This window comes from Sinocyclocheilus anshuiensis, unplaced genomic scaffold (assembly GCF_001515605.1).
Source record: "Sinocyclocheilus anshuiensis isolate Anshui unplaced genomic scaffold, SAMN03320099.WGS_v1.1 scaffold886, whole genome shotgun sequence".
Lineage (NCBI taxonomy): Eukaryota > Metazoa > Chordata > Actinopteri > Cypriniformes > Cyprinidae > Sinocyclocheilus > Sinocyclocheilus anshuiensis.
Window position 1 is genome coordinate 594,051 of NW_015536542.1, and position 18,558 is coordinate 612,608.

General features: G+C 37.9%; 1 protein-coding gene and 1 pseudogene across 3 annotated transcripts in view; both read left to right on the forward strand.

The window, feature by feature from the left end:
• LOC107697757 (rho GTPase-activating protein 29-like) overlaps window positions 1-12,393 on the forward strand; it is a 54,372-nt gene extending 41,979 nt beyond the window's left edge. For 2 of the 3 annotated variants that reach the window (XM_016498604.1, XM_016498622.1), the window contains 16 exons: window positions 297-361; window positions 511-621; window positions 734-814; window positions 2,273-2,443; window positions 3,657-3,794; window positions 4,190-4,380; window positions 5,308-5,480; window positions 6,706-6,834; window positions 7,489-7,587; window positions 7,767-7,930; window positions 8,097-8,285; window positions 8,385-8,522; window positions 8,713-8,945; window positions 9,121-9,436; window positions 10,143-10,251; window positions 10,343-12,393. In XM_016498604.1, coding sequence (XP_016354090.1) covers window positions 297-361; window positions 511-621; window positions 734-814; window positions 2,273-2,443; window positions 3,657-3,794; window positions 4,190-4,380; window positions 5,308-5,480; window positions 6,706-6,834; window positions 7,489-7,587; window positions 7,767-7,930; window positions 8,097-8,285; window positions 8,385-8,522; window positions 8,713-8,945; window positions 9,121-9,436; window positions 10,143-10,251; window positions 10,343-11,307 — 3,272 coding nt within the window. In that variant the 3' untranslated portion in view covers window positions 11,308-12,393. The remainder of the gene's footprint in view (window positions 1-296; window positions 362-510; window positions 622-733; window positions 815-2,272; window positions 2,444-3,656; window positions 3,795-4,189; window positions 4,381-5,307; window positions 5,481-6,705; window positions 6,835-7,488; window positions 7,588-7,766; window positions 7,931-8,096; window positions 8,286-8,384; window positions 8,523-8,712; window positions 8,946-9,120; window positions 9,437-10,142; window positions 10,252-10,342) is intronic. The other variant, XM_016498613.1, reaches the window with a different exon arrangement.
• Window positions 12,394-12,832: 439 nt separating this feature from the next.
• The window catches only part of LOC107697774 (retinal-specific ATP-binding cassette transporter-like), a 39,848-nt pseudogene continuing 34,122 nt past the window's right edge, over window positions 12,833-18,558 (forward strand).

Sequence of the window (18,558 nt, forward strand, 5' to 3'; positions counted from 1 at the left end):
TGGCTAGGAACTAAACTCTCAATCTGGTGTAATAATCAAGGAACTTTGCTGCCGTACTATGGGTGCAGCAGGTGCAATGATATTATGCAGCGCCTGAAAATAGTCTCCAGCTAGGTAACTTCCAATAAGCCTATTTTCAGGCACTGCTTAATATCATTGCGCCTGCTGCACCCATGGTACGGCAGCAATATTATAATATTAATCAATATAATATTAATTTGTTGGTTGAATGACTGTATAATTGCCCTGACAATCCATGACTCCATATTAATTGTATCCTTCACTTTTATTCCCAGACATTGAGTGTGCTAAGAGCTACGCCAAGATGGCTGAATCTGCAAAGACGCTGGCGTCTCAACAGGTTGATATTTCTGATATGATATGCACTTTATAAAGTACAGTGCAACCTACATATTTCCAGTCTGAGACTATAAACATTCTTTGCTAAATAAATGATGGTGCTATCAAAGCTTTTAATCTGTTTGTTCAATGGCATGTGGTTTATTTCAGGAGCACATGCCATTCCGGGATATTTACATCTCTGCCTTTAAGAACGATATCGAATACAGCCAGTTGATCATGCAAACCACATCTGCTCTACAGTCCAACAAATTCATGCAGGTATGTCTACTATTCCTTGTTTTGATTATAATCTTAAGCGTTCATTGTGTAACTGATTAATATGAAATGTACTACTTTAAAAGTGTATTTGCTTTCTGTGTTTGCTTTTTAGCCTCTGCAAGCTCGAAAAAATGAGCTAGATAAGTTGAGGAAGGAGGTGAAGGAACAATGGCAGAGAGAGCAGAAGAAAATGGTGGGTAGATTTTAATGCAAGCTATCAAAAGTAGTATTCGCGAAATACATAGCTCACCAAAAGGTCTCTTCTGAAAACCGAGCTGGCTGAGCTGTCAGGCTGTTTGTTGTTCAATTTCCCCTGCTGATCTAATAGGGGCTCAGTGTTAGCACTAATTACATCAGATTCTATGGCAGAGACTTCATTCTGCTGGTTTACAGACGTGTCTTTGTGTGAGGTATTTATAAGCAGCCGTTTAGCACCTAAGCATGACTTCTTATTGTTGAAAAGAGAACAAACAAAGTGTACGGTAGTGCTTATGTGCACCTATGCTCTGAAGTGCGATTGTTTGTCTTCTAGTGCCTCTGAATGGGCTTTGAGTACTTCCTCTAGAGCGTTTGTGATTTGTGTGATTTGATAATTATATAAATGTGTTGTGTTGTGGATGTGTATATGTGCAGAATGTTTTGTGAAGCTTTTTTATTATCATTATATTTGTCAAGTTTTTTTTTTTTTTGAACACAAAATAGTTGTAATGTAGTTTTAAAGTCAACATGGAATCTGATTTTACCCTATTAACTATTTCTGATATGATTTCATTCTGGCAACATTTAAATTTTTTGTATTTTCCATTTTAATTTTAATTTTAGTTAAAAGTTTTAGTAACTTTGTGTTTCTTTTATTTTTATTATTATTCTTTTTTACAATGTCTATATAGTTTTTATTTCAGTTTTAGTTTTGGTTATTTTAGTATATTAAGTTAAATTAAATTCTGCCATGACAACTCTTGGAGAGATTAGCATGGTAATAATATACATGGCAATGTCAATGTGTTTGGTCTTGGCGGAATAGATTTGCTACGCTGCTGTAGCTGCTGCTGCTGCACAGCAAGTACCGAGACTTGCTACTGCCAGCACATCCTTGACATGCTGCTGTGAGCATGTAAGAAATACTGCTGCTGCACATATAACATATGAGACAACCCCAAATAAAACATACATGAAATCACCCCATAGCAGATCTATACAGGTGGAGCTGGGGAAGGTGGAGGGCTTCTGAAGCGCGCTGCAACTGCTAAGGCGAGCACTAGCTGAGTATTTGAATGTTTGAGCAGCAAGCTCATTGGCTGCTGATACAAAAAGAACCAATCAGCTGCGCCACGTGTATAATGATGTCATTATTTCAGATTGAGCTAGAACCTATCAGCCTGCGTCATCTAGAGTTTCGTGACAGAACATTGTATTGAAAATGAGAAATGTTGCTTTGGCAACTAACTGAAATAAAATAAGTTGGGTTTTTTTCATATTTTGTTTTAATTCAAGTAATGAATATTTAATTTTATGTTTTTAGTTTTAGCTTAATGTTTTTCTTAAATTAAACAGGCTGTTTTTGTTACTGTTCTTTTAAGATTTCTCTCTTTATATAACCACTGTTATGATTGACTAATCATGTGGATGCCTTTATATTGTATATTTCCAGCATGAAGCAGACAGTGCGCTGAAGAAGGCCCGGCTCCTGCAGACACAGAGGCAGGAAGAGTACGAGAAAGCCCGCTGCTCCACCAGTCGAGTGGGGGAGGAACAGATCGGAATGGCGGGAGGAAAACAGCTGGAGAAGAGACGCAAACTGGAGGAGGAGGCTCTGCAGAAGGTCAGACACGGATGCAACACACACCACATTCCTTAACACAGCCGTTGCTTTATTCAAGACTTGATGATTGCGAAAAGGATACTGTATTGCACACTTTACTGTCATGTATATTTAAATCTGTGTTAAAGAGTAACTTGATAAAGTAGTGATGCAACTGACTTTATGTTTCAGAAGTGTAAAAGTATCTTGGCTGTTCTGAAAATAGATAAACTCTTCCATTTACAAGCCATTTTCCCATCAAATAGTGGTGTAGTGTGTCAAATAGTGCTGTTTTGTTTCACATTGTATTTGCCTCTCACTCTAAAATATCATTGGGAAGTCCAATTCATTTTAGTCAATCATTTAAACCGAAATAAAAAATGTTTAGAGTTGCTTCCAAATTATTTACTGATTGCTTTAAATTAGAGCTTTGAAGACTTCTGTTTTGTAACTACTTTACCTAAAAGTTTGATTCATTTATATAAATTAGGGAGTTTTTTTTTTTTTACAAGTTGTACATTTAATGTATTTTAATTTGAGTAATTTTGTTACGTGCTTTTGTCATTTTTATTACTTATTTTTATTTATGTATTTATTTTAATTAGTTTATTTCTATACAGCTTTATTTTTATTTCAGTTTTAGTAATTTAGTACTGCAACTTAAATGTTTTAATTAAATGAAATAAACGGCATTTCATTTAGTTGTCAAGGACAACACTTTTTGTTAAGTTTATGTTCTGCATTTAATCTTTTTTTTTTTTTTTGTACTTTTTCAGTTAACAGTTTTAATAGTTTTACTTAACAATAACAATGCTAAATCTTATGTTTTCACCTCAGTTAACATTAAGAACCTTCTTTAGTGTCATTAAATAAAGCTCTAATTTTTTTAAAATACAATATAACAATTGTTGGTCATATAATTAAGAGCATTAATTATGTTATAAATATTATATATAATATTATAAAATAATATTGCACCCTTAAGTAGTGTCATTGTCACCAAATTATTTATTTGTATTTAGTATAGCTACTATTTTTTCTATACTATACTACTATAGTCACAACTATAGTTTAACTATAAAATAGTCTCTTGTGGCTTAACAAACTAGTTTCAAATGTAGTTTCCCCAAGTCTGCTGCAAATAATCTGTTGTTTTATGATGCAAATATGATCCAGAAATGAGAGAAACAGGAAGTATCCTGGTCTAAATATAAATGTATTTGGCTTTTTCTAGGCAGAGGAAGCCCAAGAACATTATAAGCAGTGCATCACAGATGTCGGGGTGAAGAGAGTGGACCTGGCCAACACCAAGAGCGAGATACTTACTCAGATTCGAGAGCTTGTGTTTCAGTGCGACCTGACCCTGAAAGCAGTGAGTAATAATGTACACACAAACACACAGTTACATATAATCTAACTTATTACTAGTCATTCAGACAAAACAGGCACACCTGGGCTCCTTGTGGCGGAGTATAATTGGTTGACCTCACTTCAACAAAGTGACCTCAGGCTACAGATTATATTTCACAATGTATTAACTAGGAATGACACAGTGGTCAAGTGATAAATCACATATCTTTTGAACTGTTAATTAAATTTTTTGAGTCCCAGCCAGCTGTAAGTGTTGAATGACAGTTGTTTGGTTTTACTTTATTCATATGTATTATTTATATTACTATTATTTATATAATTATTTTGTGCAATTAGAAAGAGGTGTTTGTGTCAGAGGTCTCATTTGGTAATAATAATTAATTTTCTTGTTTGCAGATGACGGTGAACTGGTTTCAGATGCAGCAGGTGCAGGTGGTTTCCCTGCCTGTGAATTTCCAGTCGCTATGTGAGAACGCTAAACTGTATGAACCGGGTCTGTGTTACACTGAATTTGTGAAGAGTCTTCCCTCTGGCAGGACCAGGGTGGAATCGTTCTCCTTTGACATCTCTGGGACACAGAACACTGGGTAGGTTTATATCACTTTTTAAACTTTTTCCCAGCTCCGAACATTCCCACCAAGATGAGTATCCAGGAAAGTCTATGTTTTGGAATCACTATGCCAAGTTCTGCTTCTTAAAACTGGCAACAGCCTGCTTGTTTTTTTCCAAATCTTTGACTTTTAAGTCACTGAGTGATGGAGAAAGAGAGAGAGAAAATGAATTGTGTTGGTGAGAATGTCACACAATTGTGTGGTCGCCCTCAGGTCTTCCTGAGGAAATGGCTGTGGTCAGGGCAGAGAGGGATACAGGGAACGGGACAGGAGTGAAGGGAGGAATGTTTCTAGTTGTTCCTATTTATCAGTTCTCATGTCCACGCATTCTTTCTGGCACACGAATCCGAGTTGCGTTGGGGACCATGTTTCAGAGCAGCCTCTTTAAAAACACACCTCTTATTCCTGAAACGAAACTCAAAAGCAGTCCAGTCAAAACACCCACGTTCTAACACAAGGTTCTTTTTTATTCGTGGCTTGGTGAGTGATTTAGTTGGAGGCCTTTTGTTTTGAACTGTCAAGAGGTTTTACTGAAAATGCCTGGAAGGTGGTGAAAACTGAAATGCATGTTTTTGGCAACACTTTAGATTTAGGAACACATTAGCTATTAACTAGTTTGCATGCATATTACTAACATATTGGCTGTTTATTATTGGCAGTAATTAGGATTTTATTGAGGGAAAGCTATTAGTTAATAGTGATTGTGTTCCATAATCTAAAGTGTTACCATATTTTCAATACATTTTTAATACATACATATTTTTTAAGCATATTAACATTAATGAAGCATTTTAATTGCCAACTATGTTCTTTCTCATATCAGGTTTGTGGTATATAAGCTGTCTGAACTAGTCCAAGCTGGTTCTAACTGGTTTTCTGAAATACCCTTTTATGTTCATGCAGGTTGCCCCTCTCAAAAAGAGTGATAAATAGCGGTCACTCAACCCAAGTTCACTTGTCCCAGGTGTCTCTCACACCTGGAGACTTCCTGAGCGCAGACGAGGTGGAGAGTCACGTCCAAGCACGCACTGGAAAGATGACAGACGGACGCTCCAACAGCAGCACAGATACTCAAGGTAGCGCATTACTTGCAACCTCTTTAATTTTGAACAGATTTTCTTTAAAAACACAGCATGTTTTAATGCATGTTTCAGTGAGGTCCAGTGCATCACTGAGGGGTTTGGCTGACTTCCCTGGAATGCTAAAAGTGAATCAGTCCCTCAGGATGTGCCCTCGTTTATCTCTTTCATGAAAAAGTTAGTTCTTTTCACTAATGACAGATCAAACCTCCACTCTGAGATATGCCTGTCAGACCTGCTTTTAGCAGAGATCAATTGGACACATTAGTGTTTTAAGACTTCTCATTAAGGTTTACGAGAGTATGAAGGAAGAAAGGGCAGAGGAAGTGGGCGGCAGATGCACATGCAGCACTCAACTGATCATCTGCGGAGATGTTCTTGACTCTCATTTCCTGAATCAACTTTATCATCCTATTTATTGTTAGGGCTGGGTATCAATACTTATTCAATAATTATTATTTGATTCAATTCATTTGGGTATATTTCAGTTATAGTGTTCATTTTGCATACAGTATACATGAAGGGAATTCTCTTTCTACTAATACTGTAATTTTTACAGTCCACTCTTTCAAACTGTTTCAAATATAGTAATTTTAATAAAAACTTTTAATTATAAGATCCAGTTCATAAGAGTCATTTGTTGTTTCAGGAATTGGGCTAAACTGGTACATTTATGGGAATGAATGACTAAAAAGAACTGGTTAATGAGAGTAATTTGTTTCAGGAATCAGCTACACTGGTACACTATTTCATTTGGTTAAGATTCAAAAAAAAAAAAAGACTAATTTGTTTCAGGAATCAGGCAAACTATGTATTTATGATTCAATACAAATGAACCAGCTCATAAGAGTCATTTGTTTCAGGATTCAGACCTCACTGATACACTATATGCTTAATATTCACTAAAAGGAACCGTTTAGTAAGAGTCATTTGTTTTGGGAATCTGCCTATTACTGTAAAGCTGCTTTGAGGCCTTCTGTAAAAAGAACCTGTTCATAAGATTCATTTCAGGAATCACTGTACGCTGGTGCAGTATATGGTTATGATTCACCAGAAATGAACTGCTTCATAAGAGTCATTTGTTCATGAACAAGTATTGTTCATTTACAGTATGTACCATGTTATCAAGTAAAACGCAAGGATGGATAAACATACAGTATACATTAAAGTAGAACTTGTATATTGAGATAAAAGTTTCTGAATGTTATGTTGTGTTTGATAGCCCTGAGGATCCAGGGTCCATTCCGGGTCTGGAGGACCAACAGTCAAGGTGGAGGCATGTGCAGTGACTCTGAGAGCGCTGGAGGAAGCAGTGAATCTCGCTCTATGGACTCCCCTACGGCAAGCCCAGGTGCAGCAACACTCACTCTTACTTCTATAAATCTCTTTTTGCTTGAGGCAAAAAACACACATGATCGATAGGTCTTGTGTCACAAGTGTGTAACATAGTTATGGTAAACCAACCAGTCACGCTTTCTGGTGCATAATTACCCAGAAAGTTATCAAGTGCTTACAGTAACATTCCCTTCATGTTTACTCTTAAATACATTACCATTCAAAAGCAAGTCAGTAAGTTTTTTTTTTAAAGAAATTAATAATTTTAGTCAGCAAGGATGCATTAAATTGATCAAAAGTGTCAGTAAAGACATTTATAATGTTATTTCTATGTTACACTTTTGATATTTCTATTCGTCAAAGAATCCTGAAAAAATGCATCTCGGGTTCCACAAAAATATGTTTTCAACATTGAAAATAATAGGAAATGTTGAAATATTTAAAATTTTTTCAAATATCTTAACATAGAATGAAGTTATTTTAAATTGTAATAATATTTCACAGTATTATTGTTTTTACCGTATTTTTGATCAAGTAAATGCAGTCTTCGTGGTGACTTGTTTAAAAATTTCGTAAAAGAATATCTGCTTTTTAATCAATAATCAATTTGTAATAATTGTAAAAATAAACAAAGTATTGAAACTAATCTTCCCCTTCTGCCATTTTACAGGTGATTTTAAGAGAAGGCTTCCCAGAACCCCATCTACAGGCACCATGTCTTCAGCAGATGATCTGGATGAGAGAGAACCACCATCTCCTTCAGATAATGGTGAGCTTTTTGTACATTGAATAACACAAACATGCTCTCGGGCTGTTTGACATTGCATACATATTGTACAGAATGCACAGAATGTCATCCAAGCATGTTGACAGTCCGCTAGAATTGTTGCTGGAAACATTTTCCAGAGTCTTCTGAGCAAAACTAAAACTCTAAACATTGTTTTTTAGGTCTGAGCGAAATGATAACGGAGGCAGCCAGCTCTCCTGGACCCTTCCGCAACACACAGATGTCTAAAGCGGCACAGACGCACAAGCTGAGGAAGCTCCGTGCACCATCAAAGTGCAGGGAGTGTGATAGTCTTGTGGTATTTCACGGTGCTGAATGCGAGGAAGTGAGTTCTTACATGCACTCATGTCATTTCACACACAAATAAATTATTGTTTGTAAGATAATGTTTTATGTTGTTGTGTTGCAAATGCCATTTCATGCCTTTAAGGTGAAGAATAATGTATGTGGATTTACTTATGTAATCTAATATTTGGCCATGTTATTTTCAGTGTTCTCTTGCTTGTCATAAGAAGTGTTTGGAGACTCTTGCCATCCAGTGTGGGCACAAAAAGCTACAGGGAAAACTGCATCTGTTTGCTATTGACTTTGCTCAAGCAGCCAAGAACAGTCCTGATGGAATCCCCTTCATCATTAAAAAATGCACCTCGGAGATCGAAAACAGGGCTCTGAACATCAAGGTGTGTACTTCCTCTTTATGTCTTATGTGTTTCCTGGAGGATATGAATTGTAAATGCTGAGCAAGACTGAAAGGAGATGTTTTGTTGTTTTTAAAAAAGGGAATTTACCGTGTTAATGGTGCCAAATCTCGGGTGGAGAAGCTTTGTCAGGCCTTCGAGAACGGCAAAGAGCTGGTTGAGCTTTCGGATCTCTACCCTCACGATATCAGCAACGTCCTCAAACTCTACCTACGACAGGTATCTGTCAAACGTAACTTTACGTTTGTGTGCTTCTACATTTATTATTAGCAATTATGAAATGTAATTATTTAAGAAACATTTTTAAAAATGTTGATTATCAGACCTTATTTATTTACTTATTTCTAAAATAAATTCAAAATGATTGCATACTTTTTAATAATAAAAATGATAATTTTATACCCCTCAGCTCCCAGAGCCCCTGATTCTTTTCCGATTCTATAACGACTTCATTGGATTGGCCAAAGAGAGTCAGAGTATCATTGCTGATGAGGTAGAGGCGTCAAGAGGAAACCCCACCCCCGACAGCTCGCAGATCAGCGTAGAGCTCAAGCGCGTCCTCTTCAAGATCAAAGACCTGCTGCGTCAGCTTTCTTCAGCCCACTACAAAACCCTGCAGTTCCTTATTCAGCACTTGCACAGGTGTTTGACTCTCACACAGACACAAACAAGCACAATTATGGAAGTCATGTTATTTGTCCATTTCATCCAAATAAGAACCTGACTTAACTGACTAAGAACTGGGTGTTTTAATAAGAATATCAGTGCTAACCTCATCAGAAAACACAGTGTGTAATCACATGTTTCTTTTTAATAGGGTGTCAGAAAGGGCAGATGAAAACAAGATGACTGCCAGTAATCTGGGCATAATTTTTGGGCCCACACTGATCAAGCCCCGACAGGCCGATGCAGAGATCTCCCTGTCCTCTCTGGTGGACTACCCCTACCAGGCCCTGATCGTGGAGCTTTTGATCCGCCATTATGAGATCATCTTCGATACTCCTCTGAGTCCTCTTCCACCTTCCTCACCTGTAGCAGAGAGCTCTCCACTCCCTATCAAATCACGCTTCACCCCACAGGGGAAGGAGCAGCAGCTTAACCGACATTCAAAGTCCCTGGTGGACATTAAGGAGGTGAAGCGGTTTTTGATGTTTATGATGATAATTGGTGAAAATATTGTTTTTTTTTAATAAATAATTAATAAATATAATTTATAACTTGCTATCCTACTTCTTCAAACCAGATTCTAATAGTTTGATAGGTTTCAAACTGGTCCGACCTTGTCATTACCTGGTCAAGATGGTTGTTTATCTGGACTAATAGCTGGTTTGACCATCTTGATCAAGCTAGTTAGGACTGGTTAGGACCACCTTTGACCAGTAACAATTGGGTTCCTTGTGGTCCAAGATGGTCCAGTCCTATCCACCATGCCTGATGAAAACCAAGTCCACCAATTGGTTTTTCCGGCAGAAAAGATCAAACCAAATCTTGGAAGTCTACCAAGTGAAAATTCCTTGAATCTAATAAAAACTTGTCATTACCTGGTCAAGATGGTTGTTTATCTGGACTAATAGCTGGTTGGACCATCTTGATCAAGCTAGTTAGGACTGGTTAGGACCACCTTTGACCAGCAACAATTGGGTTCCTTGTGGTCCAAGATGGTCCAGTCCTATCCACCATGCCTGATGAAAACCAAGTCCACCAATTGGTTTTTCCGGCAGAAAAGATCAAACCAAATCTTGGAAGTCTACCAAGTGAAAATTCCTTGAATCTAATAAAAACTGTATCTACTAAAGGAACAGTAATTCATATTTCTGTCTTTGTTTCATTGTCTCAAAGCAGCCAAAAGCTAAGACGTATAAAAGACATTCCTCCGTAATACCTTCTACACACCTGATGGATGAGGTGAAAGAGGGTAAGATAAGGTCTGACAAAGACTTCGCTGCAGGTCAGTATTGTTTTATTTGGCTAAAAAACCCATAGAGTGATTATCAAACAACCAAACTTCAACTTTTCTCTTTCTCTGTCTTTACATGCAGTTGATGATACAGTGGACATCAACAAGCTCCTGTCGTCAAGCGTTCCTGAAATGCGAAACTCGCCCGGTCTCAGTCGCCGTAACCACATCACCAGAGTTCAACTTCGGCCTCCGAGACCCAAGCTGACCTCTCGACCAATCAGCATGCCAGCCGAGCGACTCCTCAACCTTGCCAAGGTGGACGAATGTAACGTGAAGAACGCTGTGGAGCACGATGACAACCACGGTCGAGATCCTGTCATCGAGAAGGTGTCCGAAGAGGAGAAGCCCAAGTCCAGAGCGGGAAACCATTACAGGAAATCTTACATCGATACGCAGACACTAAGGCGGACTTGGGACAAGCAATATAAGCATCATGACATCACTCCGAAGACCTTCACGATTACGACCAACTGTCCTTCTGATTCTGGGACCAACGATGCCAGCATTCATACTACTTCTCTTACGTCTTCATCTTTCTCAGAACACACCAAAACCCCCAACACCGTTCTTGCTAACAGACCCTACACCATTGCTGTGAGGCCTGGACGGACTTTACGTAGGGAAGGAAACGTTAGCGAGTACTGCCCCGTTCCCACAGCCTTCAGGCCTCCCAGAACTCTGCAACCTCCTCCTGGAACGTTCTACAAACCTCCAGGTAGCCGAACCAAATCATTAACAGAGGTTGAGCTTAAGACTAGTAGAGCAACTGCAAACAGCACTGAGGAAGAAGAGGAGGATGACGATGATGATGAGGAGGAGGAGGAAGGGTTTGGGGTGGAAGTCTCAGTTGATGAGCCTGAGCCAGATTTGGACCCAGAACCATCACCAGAGCCGAATGCCCACAATACGGACCCAATTCCGCTCCCCCAGTCTCCCAGCTCCAGTTCGGAGGAGCTCGGACAAAACGAGACCAAACCAGTGTACCAGAGACTCAGATCGCGCCGCATGCAGGATCTCGAACACAGGGAGGCTCATTTTGTTTGAGAGCTGAACACGTACAATTCTGGAGCTTTTGGTGAATGGGGAGCAACCGCAAATTGGGTCCAGGGGGCCTGCTTGTTTTGTCTCGGACCCGTGATTTTTAGTGACGGCCCCATTTTGTATATGTGGAAATATGTTTCCATAACTGTGAAGAGATCCAAGGATGTGTTATATATCTATATATTAATATATTCTGCATCTGCTGTTTGTAATAATCAAACAAACCCCTTGGACAATAATTTACACAGTATGCACTTAATGTTTTTTTTACTTTATCACATCACTTATGCACCAATGCAAGGTCAAAACAATCCATTTTTACATTGTAACTCCAGAATGTCACTGTCACTGTGCAATTTCAGTTACACTGTATATGGATTTGTTGTTTAAAAAATATATATAAAATATATATATATTCTGTGTATTTCAGTATTTTTATGTTTTACACCAAAACCAAATTGACCAAGCTGTTACAGTTGAGTATGGTCACTTTTTTATAATCATAAAATGCACTTATTAGACTTTGGAACCAAGCATTTCGCTACTGAATTGTTGAACTACATGCAGTGTTCATTTTGTTATTCATGAACAACAGACAGATGTACAAAGGTATTTTTTATTTTTGCCTTGTTTCTTTTTTATACAAAAAAATGTTCATATTATTGTTTTTTAGTCTGTTAATAGAAAGTTTTCATAATTGCAATTTGGCCCACATATATTAAGTGTTCATATAATATTGTAACAGTTTGCCTAAAGTTTTTTATTTTTTTATTTTTATTATTATTTTTAATGGTTCATATCAACAACAACTGAAATGTCAATATACCCAAAACAAGCAAGTCAAGCCAAAGCAAGTGCCTTCATTTGTGAGAGTCCACTGACTGGTTGTCCAACACAAATTAGCTGGTCTAAACCCAATTTAATTCCAGTTTAAGACTCAATCAGTGTCTTTTGTAAATGGCACCCATGTATCTGATGTGACGATATAAACAGATTCCTTTAACAGCATTTTCAAGATGTCTTACCTTCCTTCAAGTGTACAAACAGGTACATATGAGAATACACACTTGTAACTTATTAAAATCACAGCTGACGTAATGTTTGATTTTATGTTTTTACTTGAACTTGTTCTGATTTACTTCTCAGATTGTGCTGCATAACAAATTTTTTTTTAAATGCTTATACTAAACTATGGCCAAATGCACATTGCAATGTTTTGAGAGTTTTTACATGAACGAATCACCTAAAATATTATTTGTGTGTTGGCCATTGGGGCATGTTGTCACAAAAGGAAATCTGTATTTAATGAACTGTATCTTTTTCCCTGGACAATGACAGTGGAAATAACCGTTGTTGTTTTTTTTTCATACTTTAATTTACAGTAACTTGTGACAACTTGCCCCGTTCTCTAATATATATATAGTATATTCACCACTAGTAAATGAGATTGAATTTATAAGTGTTCATATTCGCCACCAATTGGCTGTTAGTTAGGTCACAGGTCCAGCGAAGCATAGATTGGGCTCAGAGCACTGGCTCTTTCACTGGTGAAAGGAGCTTAATTCAATCAGATTAGAAAACTGCTTTGCGTCTGCAGCAAACCTACAGTCAGTTGAGTTAGAGCTTCAGCAGATGTAAGCGTAAAAGAGCATTCTTCTCCTGAGGTGAGTTCTTTCTGTTTAATTATGTTTTACATGTGTCTTTTAGCCGTTTCCGAATGAATGGTGATTGGGTGTAGGGCTGCACGATTATGACAAAAATCATAATAGTCGATTATTCCCTTGAAATTGCGATTATTAATTACGATTATCACAATTTACATTGAATGATGTTTATACCATTGTTTGATGCAACTGCATGCCGTATTTGTATATGAAAATAAACAAGCTGAAAACACTAACTGAAAAACCTTTAGTGCTTTTCTATAGTATAAGCCTCAGATGTCAAATATACATCGGATTGGTTTCTTCTTTAAATTATAAAAAAAAGTAAAAATATGAATGGTATTGTAATGTTATACTAAAACTAAAACAATGGAAAAACCCTTAAGATAACATGTAGAAAGAAAAAAACACCTTAAGCGTGCAGAATAACAAGTGGATTTTGAACGATTACGTAATTGTGGCATATCCATGATTGTAATCGCGATTAGACATTCGATTAATTATGTAACACCCAATTAGGGCTGCACAAAGAAGCATTCAGGCCTATTACGTAAGAGCACTGTGTTTGTCTCTAACATGATGAACCATTTTGACAGCCCACACAATTAATTTCTTGTCTCATTCTGTCTCATGATTGGTCTTATGATCCGTCCAGATACACTTTTAACTCTGTCTTTTAGTCTGTCTTTAGTTTTAGTTTATTTTGCACCTTTCTGAGGGATAGAAATCAGAAACGGATTTGATTGCTACCTCATCCTACATCAAAAACCAGTAGGTTTTTATTTGCCCTGTTGTTCACTGGGGGTTTGTGAGGCACTATTTTCTGTAAAACTGCTTCGGAACGGTATATATGAAGTCTTGCATGAGGTTTTATGTGGATTCTTAAATTGGGATTAGACCACTGGTGCATTTGACTCATACATTTCTTAAAATAATCAGATATACAACCATGTTGAAATGTTTGATGGAGATGAAATGTCCATGAGTGTCTTGTCTGTGGTTGTCATGGTTGTCCAGGTAGGGCACCTGTACGTGACCCCCCTGTGGGGGTGAAGAGCAACAGTCATGGGAACCAACAGCCAGGTGCGGCTGCTCCTCTGGAAAAACTGGACTGTCCGCAAGAGGCAGAAGGTGAAAAGTTCAGCTTATTTTCTCACTATATGCATAGGGCATCTGGAAAATACTACATTTTACTGAGTAAAAGTAAATTCCAGTCATGTCATACAATGAATTTGGGTTGAGATTTTGTTCTAGGACTTAAACAGCTTCAAGTGACTAGCTTGATACAGCTCAAAGGTTTTGTACAGTATACAGTTTTATGCAAAAGTTTGGCCACCCCTCTGAGGGTCACATAACAATGTGATCTTTCTTTATAAGAAAAGATTGTAGTGACATGCCATTTAGTTTCTAGAGAAAGATGGATAATGTGATAATGAATAGTGTAGCAGTATTGAGGTGTGTGAAATAAAATAGAAAGTAAAAAATAGGCTGTGCGAAAGTTTGGGGATCGAATACCTGTAGTCACTTAATGCTGACCGATTGCAACACAAAATTGATTTGATTGATTCAATGAACTTTAAAACTGCAAGCACAGGTGCAACCAATCGTGAAGAAGGATATTTAAGGTAGCTGATTGCTAGTTGTGCTTCTCCTTGATCTCCATGGGAAAGTAGCAACATGGGAACCTCAAAAGAACTCCCTAATGACCTAAAAACTAGGATGATTCTTCAATATGAATTAGAAGAAGGATACAAAAAGTTAGCACGAAGGTTTAAAGTCTCTGTCTCCACAGTCAGAAAAATAGTTAGAAAATGGAAGGCCACAGGAACAGTCCTTGTGAAAGAAAAATGTGGTAGGCCAAGAAAAAAATCTAAAAGGCAAAGGTGAAGAATGGTTCTAATGGTCTCAGACAAACCACAGACCACTTCCAAAGAGCTCCAAGAACATCTGGCTGCTGAGAGAGTCATTGTACATCGTTCCACAGTCCAGCGCACTTTGCACTTTGACCCTTGCAGCTCAATGGAGCCTTTTCTGAGTACTGCCAACAAGCAGAGTCGTTTGAGTTATGCAATGGCTCATCTGGACAATCCAGAATTATTTAGCAATAATGAGCTGCGGACAGAAACTTAGAGTTATTTGGTCACAACGGGAGGCACTTTGCATGGCGGAAAAAGAACGCAGCGTTCCAGCTCCCTACTGTAAAAATTGGTGGCGGGTCCATCATGCTGTGGGACTGTGTGTCAAGCACAGGTACTGGAAACCTTGTCAGAGTTGAGGGTCTCATGGATTCCACCCAGTATCAGCAGATTCTCTAGAAAAATGTTCAAGAATCAGTCAAGAGGTTGAAGTTACGTCGGGGTTGGTTGTTTCAGCAGGACAGTGACCCAAAACATTGTTCCAAATCTACCAAGGAATTCATGCACAGACACAGATACAATGTAGAATGGCCATCCCAGTCCCCAGACTTGAACATCATCGAAACTCACAGGCTGTTATTTCAGCAAAAGGTGGCTCTACTAAATATTGATGTCATTATTCCATTAGGGTGCCCAAATTTCTGTCAGTTTTTGTTATGACTCACATTGCATTGTTTATGTTGATTCAGTAAATGTTATTTCATAACTGAAATGTTACTGTTTCCATAAGGTATAAATTATATCCAAATTAAGTTACTGCTTCGAAAGTCCAGCAGATTATAAATTGAAATTATGATAATTATCAGGGGTGCCCAAACGTTTGCATAAAACTGAATTAACAAAAAAGGATATGTCTTTACTGTCATCTTAAGCATTTCTAATATATTTCCTGCATTTTCACGCCAGACGCGGCTCTTTATGGAGATTATGTGGCCTGTGGTGCTATTCATTGGACTGGTTTGGCTGAGAAGAGCGAACCCCCTTTACCGGCAACATGAATGTATGGATCCCTGAAGATGATTTAAAAAAACTTTTAAATAAAATGTTATTAAAAATGTTTAATAATATATATCATACTTTAATATCTTTAAATACATTTTGAATAATTTATTTAATATTATTTTAAATAAAAATAGCATATATTTTTATGATATATATTTGTTATAATATTTTTTAAATATATTATAAATAAATTTTGAATAATTTTATTTTATATTATTTTATAATATATATATTAATTTATATGTGTGTGTGTGTGTGTGTGTGTGTATATATATATATATATATATATCGATACATTTTTAACAATTATATATATATATTTCAATATCTTTAAAGACATTATTTATACACAACATTTCCAGTGTCATATTCGAAGAGCAGCAGCTCCCACTGATGTAGGCTGATGTCTGTGATGCATATGCTCCTTTGTTGGCAATAATAACCAGTTTTCTCGACCTCAGGTCACTTCCCAAACAAAGCCATGCCCTCCACTGGCATCCTTCCATGGATCCAAGGGATCTTCTGCAATGCCAACAACCCTTGTTTCCAGCACCCAACCCGTGGAGAGTCTCCAGGCCTGGTGTCCAACTACAACAACTCAATGTGAGTTGATTTTCATGTACAAACAGTGCAGATGAACTGGTCCTTCATCGCTCTAACACACATTCACCTCTCTCTGTTCAGACTGGCTCGGTTTTGGGCGGACGCACAGGAGCTGCTGTTCAAAGATCCTGAGTTTTTGCAGTTGGGACGGTTATGGCGGGAACTCATGACCATGAGCAACTTCATGGACACCCTCAGGACCAATCCAGATCTGATCGCGGGTCAGCAAACCTCGGTTTCTCAGCCGTTCCTTCACTGTTTACACCACGCTCTCAGATTACATCACATGCTCAATCTGCCTTGAAGAGGCCCTTTCATGGGGAGTGCGAAGAAGCTTATGCTCCTTCCATACTATTATTTTTAGAGAAAGCACTCTCGACAGGACACACAAATAGAAGTTGTCTGGGTTTGAATCAGACATTCCTACGCTGACAGCTCTAATGGGCCTGTCCTCACTAGAAAAACAAACGCCTGTGGCCATCAGTGGAATGTGATTGATTGTCCTCTGGTGATTGACTGCATAAGTAGGACTGTCCAGAGCATTATGGTGAAAACTTTTGGTTCCTGGCAGAAGAACCTGTCTTAAGCTCATTCCTACGTGCAGCAGGTTGCATTCGAAGTGCTAATAGCTCCGTGACCCTTGATAAAAAGGCCTATGACTAGGTTTTTGTGTCGTGTGAAAGAGTCTCTGGCTCTTCTAGGTTCCTGGCACTGATTCACACCAGAATCTCTCTCCTCTATCACCCCCTCTTCTCAGTTTCTTTCAAAAATAAGCATAGAAAAAGCGATATCTTGGCCAAATTTCAGCAAGCCATGGATGCCTGCCATACCAGAGCTGTTGTGTATCTGTTTGTCTCATCTGAAGGATTGTCATGCTGCTGAAATCCTTTTAGCTGAGCATCTCTTAAGTGTTGAAGTGTTGTATTCTTTCATCCTATTGAACTTCTTCACTCTGGCATCCTCTTCACACATTTTGTTCACTTCATCTGCAGGTCGAGGCGTGAAAGTGGAGGACATTTTGAAAGACGACGAAACTCTAACTTCATACCTGCTCAGAGATGTTCCTCTCACAGAATCTGTGGTAGATCAGCTGGTCCATGCACAGATCCGCCCTGAACAGGTGACCTATGCTGGTTTAAATGATTAGAACCAGAAAAATAAATTTTTTCCCCATTACGTCCACTTATAATGTTATCAATAAAAGCAAAAAATATTTGTAATTTGGTTTCCAAAAATGAGTTCTTACGTTTTTTTTTCTTTTTCTTATTTACATTTTAACTAAAAAACAAGGGGCCTTTTTTCCAGTTAAAATGTGAGAGATTTTATTTATCAGTATTAGTTAATATATTGGATATTTAATTGTGCAAGTTCATTTCACCTTATTTTTAAAAAACGATTCTCTTTTTCAACATTTAACAGTGGTTCTCAACCTTTTTGACTCGAAGGCGCCCGTTGTTCAATACAATATTTGAAGGCATACGATATTATTTCTGATATTTCTGCTGTAAATATGATAACGCTGTTAGTTTTAAACTTTTGATTAACACAATCTGGGAGTGTTAAAGGGGTCATATGACGTTGCTAAAAAGAACATTATTTTGTGTATTTGGTGTAATGAAATGTGTTTATGCGGTTTAAGGTTCAAAAAACACATTATTTTCCACATACTGTACATTATTGTTTCTCCTCTATGCCCCTGAGGAGAACATGCTTTCTGAAATGCGTCGATTTTTGCAAAGCTCATCGGTCTGAAAAGCGAGGTGTTCTCTGATTGGCCAGCTATCCAGTGCGTTGTGATTGGCCGAATTCCTCAAGCGTGTGGCGGAAATGTTATGCCCCTTACCATACTGTGATGCCGTGTCCCAGCATGACGAGATAAAACCAGTAAAACCCATTATAAACGAGGCATTTGTTGCATAATTACTGATTATAATGACTTATACTGTCTTTTTACGCGTTGCGTTGCTTATCGTGCTGCGTAAACATAAAACCATGTCTGCATTTGTGATCGGAGAAACAACAAACAACAAGCCTACCTCGCGTTTGAATCATCAGTGGCAAATTCTTTA